This window comes from Cyprinus carpio, chromosome A1, assembly GCF_018340385.1.
Source record: "Cyprinus carpio isolate SPL01 chromosome A1, ASM1834038v1, whole genome shotgun sequence".
Lineage (NCBI taxonomy): Eukaryota > Metazoa > Chordata > Actinopteri > Cypriniformes > Cyprinidae > Cyprinus > Cyprinus carpio.
Window position 1 is genome coordinate 5,570,972 of NC_056572.1, and position 10,343 is coordinate 5,581,314.

The 10,343-nt window shown below is 35.6% G+C and overlaps 1 protein-coding gene across 1 annotated transcript; it reads right to left on the reverse strand.

The window, feature by feature from the left end:
• Nucleotides 1–874: 874 nt before the first annotated feature.
• LOC109079183 (nocturnin-like) lies at nt 875–9,673 on the reverse strand. The gene is made up of 3 exons (XM_019094354.2): nt 9,643–9,673; nt 3,464–3,736; nt 875–2,697 (listed from the first exon to the last, which is right to left on the reverse strand). The coding sequence occupies exons 2-3, from the start codon at nt 3,726–3,728 to the stop codon at nt 1,841–1,843; spliced, it is 1,122 nt and encodes a 373-aa protein (XP_018949899.1). The 5' UTR covers nt 3,729–3,736; nt 9,643–9,673; the 3' UTR covers nt 875–1,840.
• Nucleotides 9,674–10,343: the final 670 nt, after the last annotated feature.

Here is a 10,343-nt window from a genome sequence, read left to right on the forward strand (position 1 = left end):
TTAAAACTAGATTAAAAAACGATTTATGCAAATTACCCATGTTTTTCCACTAAACCTGCACAGTAAAAATTAGACTGGCAGAGTACCTGATCACAGACCAAAGCCCGTCCTGGCCAACAAAAGAAGGTAAGTTAGGCCCCAAATGCAGATGGAGTTATTTCACTTCATACACTAACGCAAATTAGAAGCACATTCTTTACCCGTTTTGCATACTAGCAAAAGAGATTTTAATGCAAACTTGCAATCAGTACATCATTGTGCTACAGTCTGCAGATAGAAGTTGTATTTCTCGGCTCTGTTGTGCAGTTTTAAATTCAGCCACGAGGGGGTAGAGTGCTTGCTATTTTGTTAGTGGTTCCACTTGTCCAGTGATCTTGTGAGAAATGTGATCTTTCTCACAGAGCCTCTACACACCCCAGTCTCTTAAAGCTCAAGACATCCCGTTCAGGTTTGACCCGGTGTTATTATAATGAACTAAGATCAAGTCCATTATCATTACTTACAATTAAATAAAATAAGCATTAAATTAATTTTTTTTTTATATAAAACATATTTCATATAGTTAGCAATACTAGCCTACATTTTAAAATGTATGATTAAATTGGATATGGGTTATTATATGGAAATATTTAAGTCCAGAGAATATGAAGTGTAAAAATGTGCTTGTGGCTAACAATCCTTTGGGAAGAGAGAGTTGCATTCTCTTTAGTAACCTTTAAAGCTACAAAAAAAAAAAAAAAAAGCCATTTGTAATTTGCTCATAAAATTGTTTCACCCTACAAGAATTAATAATGCATGAATATCAAATGAGCAATTCAGGTGAAAGGTATAATAGTTTAACTGCCTGCAATTGATTATGTAGATTCTGGTGAAACTAGCTGTAAAATGGGCATTTTGAGGATGTTGCACAAAGGAAATGATTCATTAATAAATAAGTGAAGTGAAAAAAGACTGACTATTATTGTTTTAATAATGCAAGTTTATGCAGAATTTGACCCCTTCTCAAACATACTTTATTTTCAATGATATAACCCCCCCCATTTGTGCATGCTTTTTATGGTATTACCAATAAGACCAAAACTATTTTCAGCATGTTTATTTATTCTATGTATTTTTTTTTTTCAGAATCATATATTAAGAAAAATAAAGTAACAATTTGATTTGAAACCAACGTCCTCAATTTCAGGAAGATACAAGAGCTTAAAGGAATATATCACACAAATGAAAATTGTTATAATTTACTCACTCTCATGTCTTTCCAAACCTGTATGACTTTCCTCCTTCTGTGTAACACAAAAGGAGACATTTAACCTAATGTGCAAGCTGCTCTTTTCCACAAAATAAAAACAGATGTCGATTTAGATTGGTGAGCTCCAAAAAGCACCATAAAAATAGCCCACATGACTATAGTATGATTATATTTCAAGACTTCTAGTCATAGTTCAGCTTTGTGTGAGAAAGAGACTGATATTGCAGCTATTTCTTGAGAATCATCCACCCATTGTAGCTCTTAAAGTCAAACCTGATGAGACACGTCTTGAGGCACCACTTTCGACTGCAGTCTGATTTTAAAGAGCCACAATGAAATGTGTCTGTTTAAAATCACATTTTCAGTATTTTATTGTGATGTATTGTCATTAGCAATAATAAATCTCTGTTTATGTTCCACAGTACAAAGACAATGAAACGGAGGTGAGTAAATTAAGATAGAATTTTCATTTGTGTGTCCCTTTAGTGATATATTGACGTTATTTATTTGTGAACAACACAGAATGTGTAGAAATACTGTGCCAATGCAAGTCTCGACTTGTGGTAAATGTCTTTCGAAATAACTTAATTTTTAGGAAACAAGCGTTGGATCCTTAAAGCTGAAGTCACAGACGAGGGAGAGGTGATCTGAAGGGTAGTTATAGGAAGGAAGCCTATTGGGTCCGATTTGTTCGGCTGTAGGAAAGTCCAGAACCGCTTTAACATCAAACGCTCTGTGTGAATACCACACGTAATCCAGCGTGTGGCAGCTCTCGCCACTGGGCCGGATCTTCCAGGTTGTGTAAGGTGGCTCGGTTTTCCCATCTGTGCTCAAACGCTTATACGCACTGTCCAATCCCAGACTCGATGTTGCAAAATTCCTATAGACGTCTTCTGATGGCTCGGCATTAAAATCGCCACATACTATCAGAGGAATGTCTGTTTCTGCTTTTTCTTCTGTCTTGATTCTATGTGTAACGTTTCGTAGGTTCCGTAGCAGGTCCGAGCCCTGTGCGCTGCGTAGGACCTCCCAACCACTCCGTGCTTTCAGATGCGTTACCGTGATGCAAAACGCCCGTCCTGTTGCTTGGCAGCGTAGAGCAGCGATGATTGCAACCTGATTGGTCTTTAACATCATGGCTGACAGACGTAGGTGTGTTGTGTTTAGTGACTGGAAGCGTTTGTGATTGAAGAACAAAGCACAGCCATCTGGGCCATTGTTGTTTTCCACATCCAGACATGGAGACCAAGGTTTGGGGCAGAAACTGCTCTGGTAGCCCAAACTTGCCAGAATGGGCTGAAACATGTCAAAGTAGTGATCAACTTCCTGTAGGCAAATGATGTCAGGTCTGTAGGTTAGGATCTCCTGCAGGATCAAATACTTCCTTTCAGCCCAGTTCAGAGCATCCATGGGGCACTGCACAAAACTGTCCATGCCTTCACCTAATGCTGCTTAAAAAAAAAAAAAAAAAAAAAAAAAATTGTAAAAATAAAAAAAATACTGTAAATACCAACTAAAGAAATTCCAAACAATTAAGTACTTGCTTTTTTAAAAATAAATGTTCTTGTGGCAATGTTATTTTAATATCATTGAGATCTTTAATGTTTTATTTCAGTAAACATTTATTGTATAACTAACAAATTTTTAATGGTTTTACTTAACTATAATAACCCTGCCTTAATTCAGCAAGAATGCAATTAACTGATCAAAAGTGACAGTAGAGACTTTTACATTGTTACAAAAAAAAAAAAAATTCTGGTGATCAAAAATTCAAACAAATGCTGCTCTTTTGAACTTTCTATTCATCAAAGAACCCTAAAAGTATCACGGTTTCCACAAAAATACTAAGCAGCACAACTGTTTTTTTTTTCTTTCTTTTTTTTTTTTTTTTTTTTTTTTTTTTTTTTAATTTGAATGATTTCTGAAGGATCATGTGACACTGAAGATTAGAGTAATGAAGCAGAAAATTCAGCTTTGCTATCTCAGGAATATATTAAAATATAAAAACAGTTATTTTAAATTGCAATATTTCACAAGGTTACTATTTTTACTGTAATTTTGATCAAATAAATAGGCTACAGTCTTGTTGAGCATAAAAGACTTCTCAAAAAGTCTTACAGACCCCAAACTTTTGAATAGTAGTGTATATCATTTGAAACATTAGTCATATGTCATTCATTGTCATTTCTGTATGAACAAGAAAAGGGTTTATACCTTGTGCCAGTACATTCCACTGCATAACTCGGATCGTCTGCCTGCCGTCTCCATGCCCAGTCTGAACGAAAGCTCTCTGCAGCTGGGCTGGCCGGTTTCTCAGAACCTCTCTACATTCCTGCAACAGCTCCAAAGGGTCCGCCGGGTTTTGATCCAGATCCAGATCGCTACCCGGACTGTATGTGGAGTCACACGGGTGAGGGAGAGGAGGTCTGCTGACGGTCTTAGCCAGGGCACTGTAGAGACTGCTAGTGCTGATGCCCATGGAACATTCTGAGAGAAACAAGAGAGTTGTCACACAAGCAACTTTCCTAATTTTTTATATAAAAAATAAAATAAAAAAAAAGAACAACTTCTGGTCGCATTGCTGCGCAAAAAAAAAAGTTCAACACTTTTTGTTCCATTCAGTATTGATACTGCTGATAGAGCAGCTTATTCACTGAGACCGCCACACCCCGTACAGAGACATGCGTTTGTGTGTGTGTTTACTTTTAAAAAAGTTTCCTTGGAAATACATCCCTATTTGATTCAATTTTACAAATTGTATCATCAGCATATCAATTTGAGTAAATGTGTAAAAGGTAGTGGATGATGCCCTCCTTCTAGAATGATGTACATTCATGTTTAAATTGTAACATAAATTATTATGTTTATGATTCTTATTTCTTTATCACAAAACACTAAAACTGGCTCTTTTTAACCCATGTGTGATGCTGAACCCTTGTGTGAGATTCTAATGTTTTTTTGCATTCTTTTCACTGTTCTAAACATTAATATTTTATGTGCAACAATAGCATGCTCTGGTTCAGTGGCCTTACACCTGATTTTAAATCAATTTTTTTCAAACGTTACGGTTTAAATGGTGATGAGTGTACTGAGAGTACTAACTCTTTCATCACTTTATTAGTTTGTCCATGTTGTCTTGATGTAATTTAAAGAGTTAGCAGTCAAAATTAAAACTGCTGGATGATATATATTCTTCATTCTGACAAACAACAATATGATAATGTGAATTACAGTATACAAACAGTATACCAACAACCTCCATGATTTCAGGTCTGGATATTGTTAGTTTATTTTGTGAGGTTGTGTGAGCGATGTTCAGCAGAAATGCACCACTGGCTGCGTGTGTTAAACTGCTTTAGAATCAGATTATAGACTTGAGACGTCAGGAGACCGTATGGACTCACCCACACACACACACACACACACACACACACACACACACACACACACACACACACACACACACACACACACACACACAGAAGTGTGTCCCTGGGTACATAATGCAACCATGCCATCTCATGTGGTTTTTGCACCTCACAGTCATATTATACACAATTCGTTCCAAAGAAAAATACTGAAGCTTGGCCAACAAACCATACCATTTTCTTGCAAAAGTGTGATAAATAACAGATGATGTAATCTGTTTAATGGTGAATGTCTCTAACCGTGTGACTTGGCATCAAGGAAGCTGGGCAAGGTTACAACATAAGCGGTTTCTAAATTCACAATAACCTGTAGCAAGTTCTGTCACCTACTTTATTAGATCAAAAGGGTGCTTCTACTAAATACTGAGCAAAGGTTCTGAATACTTATGACCATGTGATAATATTAAAACCTCTAACAAAAAGTACAATGGTTAAATCTACTGTACACTAACTTTCAAAAGTTTGATGTCAGAAAGATAAAAAAATAAATAAAAAATGAATACTTTTGTTCATCAAGGACATTAAATTGACTGAAAAGTAACAGTAAAGACATTTGTAAAGTTACAAAAGATTAATATTAAGACTATAAAATCGATTAATCGCAACCAAAATAAAAGTGTGTTACATAATAGGTGTATATATTTTTGTGTATACATAAATACACTCACATACATGTATATATTATTTCTTAAATATATACATATATGTATTAATCACAATTAATCCCACATAACAAAGTTTTTACATACACTTTTATATTGCAATAATTTCACATTCAATCTTCAAATTAAATTAAAAACAACATAAATGCAGTATATTTTTAATATTTGTTTAATGGCATCTTTTTTTATGACTGAAGACAAGTATCACTGATACCAATATTACTGATGTCTCTATGAAATTGTTTTGTCCCCTTTAATATTTAACCACTGACTGCTCCATTCCACATTACAGTATAAATCAATTTTATCAATTTTTCAGAAATTGAAAAAAGTTATCAAACACTAAATTAAACATAGATGAATCCTTAAAGCTACAAAAGTGATTGATTTCCTATTTTTTCCTTTGGTCTTTGATTAACAGACATCACAGCAGCTAAGCACACACAAAATCTAAACATGCAATTCTTGTAAAGAAAAAAAGAGACAGAAGCAGCAGTTGTGAATGGGGTGGCCAACCCTAGCTCTGCCTCTGTGTTAATTAAAAAAAATTAATTGCTTGTGTTATCATGCTAATTTTGCACTAGTATGTACGTGTATTTATATATACATATAAATATATACACCACACACACACATACAGTACTATGTAAATACAAACTTTTATTTAGGATGCGATTTATCGCGATTAATCATCCTGACAGCCCTAATTAATATTTATAAACTTCCTTTTCATCAAAGAGTCCTAAAAACTGCATCAAGACTTCCACAAAAATACTATGCAGCACAACTGTTTTCAACATTATTAATAATAATCAGCTTATATCTAAAGAATCTAGTGAAACTGAAGACTGGACTAAGAAATGACTGCTGAAAATTCAGCTTTGTTACCACAAGAATAAATTAACATATATTAAAAGTGATATATTTATAAGTGATATATATGACTATTTCTTAATATTACTATTTACAGTATTTTTGATCAAATAAATGCAGCCTTGGTGAGCGCTGCTTCTTTCAAAAACATTAAAACAATATTACTGACCCTGAAGTTGAACATTTGAATGGTATTGTATATATTCTGGTTCCCATGAAAAACTAGAAATAAAAAATAAATAAATTGTGATTTACATGCCTGCAAAAGCCATGGAAATTAATCAAGTATTTAAAAGTCACAGAAATTATTTAGTGAATAAACATTTTTGTAGTTGCACAGCTAGAAAAGCTAGAATTTTTTTCTGATGTAATCTGTAAGCTATTCTAATATATATATGAATAAACATTTTTGTAGTTGCACAGCTAGAAAAGCTAGAATTTTTTTCTGATGTAATCTGTAAGCTATTCTAATATATATATATATATATATATATATATATATATATATATATATATATAGATATATACAGTGGGTACGGAAAGTATCCAGACCCCCTTAAATTTTTCACTCTTTGTTATATTGCAGCTATTTGCTAAAATCATTTAAGTTCATTTTTTTTCCCTCATTAATGTACACACAGCACCCCAATATTGACATAAAAACACAGAATTGTTGACCTTTTTGCACATTTATTAAAAAAGAAAAACTCAAATATCACATGGTCCTAAGTATTCAGACCCTTTGCTGTGACACTCATATTCTCAACTCAGGTGCTGTCCATTTCTTCTGATCATCCTTGAGATGGTTCTGCACCTTCATTTGAGTCCAGCTGTGTTTGATTATACTGATTGGACTTGATTAGGAAAGTCACACACCTGTCTATATAAGACCTTACAGCTCACAGTGCATGTCAGAGCAAATGAGAATCATGAGGTCAAAGGAACTGCCTGAAGAGCTCAGACAGAATTGTGGCAAGGCACAGATCTGGCCAAGGTTACAAAAAAATTTCTGCTGCACTTAAGGTTCCTAAGAGCACAGTGGCCTCATAATCCTTAAATGGAAGAGATTTGGGACGACCAGAACCCTTCCTAGAGCTGGCCGTCCAGCCAAACTGAGCTATCGGGGGAGGAGAGCCTTGGTGAGAGAGGTAAAGAAGAACCCAAAGATCACTGTGGCTGAGCTCCAGAGATGCAGTCGGGAGATGGAGAGAAAGTTGTATAAAGTCAACCATCACAGCAGCCCTCCACCAGTCGGGGCTTTATGGCAGAGTGGCCCGACGGAAGCCTCTTCTTAGTGCAAAACACATGAAAGCCCGCATGGAGTTTGCTAAAAAACAGAGAAATAAGATTCTCTGGTCTGATGATACCAAGATAAAACTTTTTGGCCTTAATTCTAAGCGGTATAATACTGTCCAATACAGTCCCAAAAGTGAAGCATGGTGGTGGCAGCATCATGCTGTGGGGGTGTTTTTCAGCTGCAGGGACAGGACAACTGGTTGCAATCGAGGGAAAGATGAATGCGGCCAAGTACAGGGATATCCTGGATGAAAACCTTCTCCAGAGTGCTCAGGACCTCAGACTTGGCCGAAGGTTCACCTTCCAACAAGCGAGTGACCCTAAGCACACAGCTAAAATAACAAAGGAGTGGCTTCACAACAACTCCGTGACTGTTCTTGAATGGCCCAGCCAGAGCCCTGACTTAAACCCAATTGAGCATCTCTGGAGAGACTGAAAATGGCTGTCCACCAACGTTTACCATCCAACCTGACAGAACTGGAGAGGATCTGCAAGGAGGAATGGTAGAGGATCCCCAAATCCAAGTGTGAAAAACTTGTTGCATCTTTCCCCAAAAGACTCATGGCTGTATACGATCAAAAGGGTGCTTCTACTAAATACTGAGCAAAGGGTCTGAATACTTATGACCATGTGATATTTCAGTTTTTCTTTTTTAATAAATGTGCAAAAATGTCAACAATTCTGTGTTTTTCTGTGAATATGGGGTGCTGTGTGTACATTAATGAGGAAAAAAAATGATTTTAGCAAATGGCTGCAATATAACAAAATTTAGGGGGGTCTGAATACTTTCCTTACCCACTGTGTGTGTGTGTTTGTGTATATAACATGTATATATAAATATTATATATATATATATATATACACACACACATATATATATATATATATATATATATATATACATACATGTATATATATACACATATATATATTAGGGATTACAAATAATAACTTATAATAATAACGGAAATTTCACTGGTCGAAAGGTGCAGTACCATTCGCCATGAAAATACCATGGTATATGAATATGGTACTATGCATATCAAAATCTCCTGCAGTTTGAGTCCTAGTTAACCTGCTTATCTGTGCCATAAAAGAAGCTGTTACTTACAAGTGATAGCTGAAGGCTGTCATGGAAAATTATATAAGATGAGATATGAGATTTGTGTTTCAGGGTACATAAAGTGCCCATTTATACTTGGCCAATTAATGCGTATTCACTGATTTCATAACTATATGACCATGAAAATGCTATGGCTGCATATAAATATGCACATTCCCCTACTATATAGGCTAGTACGTGAAAAACAGTATGGGAAAAGAGCAGTATGTCTGAATTCACAGTATTCATAACACAGTAGGTGAAAAGTACCCGGATGACCTATTAATTCCGGCAAGATTCTGGCAAGTGCACATCTGATGGACACTTTACTATCCCATGAGGTCACAGGAGAGGAGCTGTGAATGGTAGTGTAGCGACAATGACAAATGTAGCACATCCACATTCCAGTCATACTACTGTTTGGAACTGGCAATACTGTGTCTAAAATGTTAAGTTACTTAGTATTCTCTTAATTGGAACTGTTTTGTCAAATTAAAATCACTCAGTCCAAATGATCTGATTACCTGCGGCCTCGTGCTTACGAGAAGATCATATCCATGCTGATTTGGAACTCTCTTGATACTGCGTAACTGTCCATAATAAAATAATCGTAGGCATTGAACAAAATGTTCATATTTAAGCATCACTAATTGTATAATTTAACTACTCTTAATTAATCGTAGTAGGCTCGAATTTAAATTGATGTGTTGTTTCTTGAACACGGTTATGTTTTTATGAATGATTCTTTTATCAACAAGTGGAGTGAGCTGAAGGCATTCGCGTATCTTTCGTAAACTGAGACCATCACAAGAGCTATTGGAGGACACGCAACACTTTCACATGATTTGTGATTCAAGAACTTCTCCTAGGTTACGATTCATGCATGGAGGTAGCTTGAAGAACGGTCTGAATCTATAATCTGTGTTGCACTGGACCGATGACACAGAAACACTAATGCAGAGAAGATATAAAGGACAACAGAGCGTGCATTAAAGGTAAGGGGGGCTATGCGTAGCCGATCGTATCACTCACCAGACTGGATTCAAATAAAAAAAATATTACAAAAATCATGGAGATAAAATCTTATGAACACGACCAACATCATTTTACAAACATACGTGACCTCCTCGAGCAAACGGCACAAACACAGCTGTAAACCAAAAGCAAGGTCATGGGACCGGTGATCCGTGATCAACAGTGTTACACTGCGATCTGCTGGGACGAGGTGGTATTGCATGTAGACACACAGGATTCGTCCTCAAGGGGGCGCCTGCATACAACTCTCTGTAGGGTCTTGTGTGTCAATAGGAGAGAAGCACTAGAATCTATAACGTATTTTAAATGTTAATTGCAAGCATTAGTAACAGAGCTACAAAGTGAAAATCACCCCAGCAATCTCTCTCTCTCTCTCTCTCTCTCTCTCTCTCTCTCTCTCTATATATATATATATATTGCAAGATATTTACAGAGTTTTTAGGCATTAATTTTTTCAGCTGCTTTATGGACTGAAATAAAATGTTCAAATAGTTTTTAAATGCCACAAAACTTTAAGAAATATTCTGTTCTTTTAAACAGTTATAGCTTCAAAAACTAATTCGGTAATCATTTTACACCATTACATAATTATATTAACTCTGAAATGCTTCAATTAAGTTAGTGATATATTGGCATTTTACTATATATATTGAAAATTATTGCATGTTCTTTTTTATTAATAAGAATGTGTACTTGTG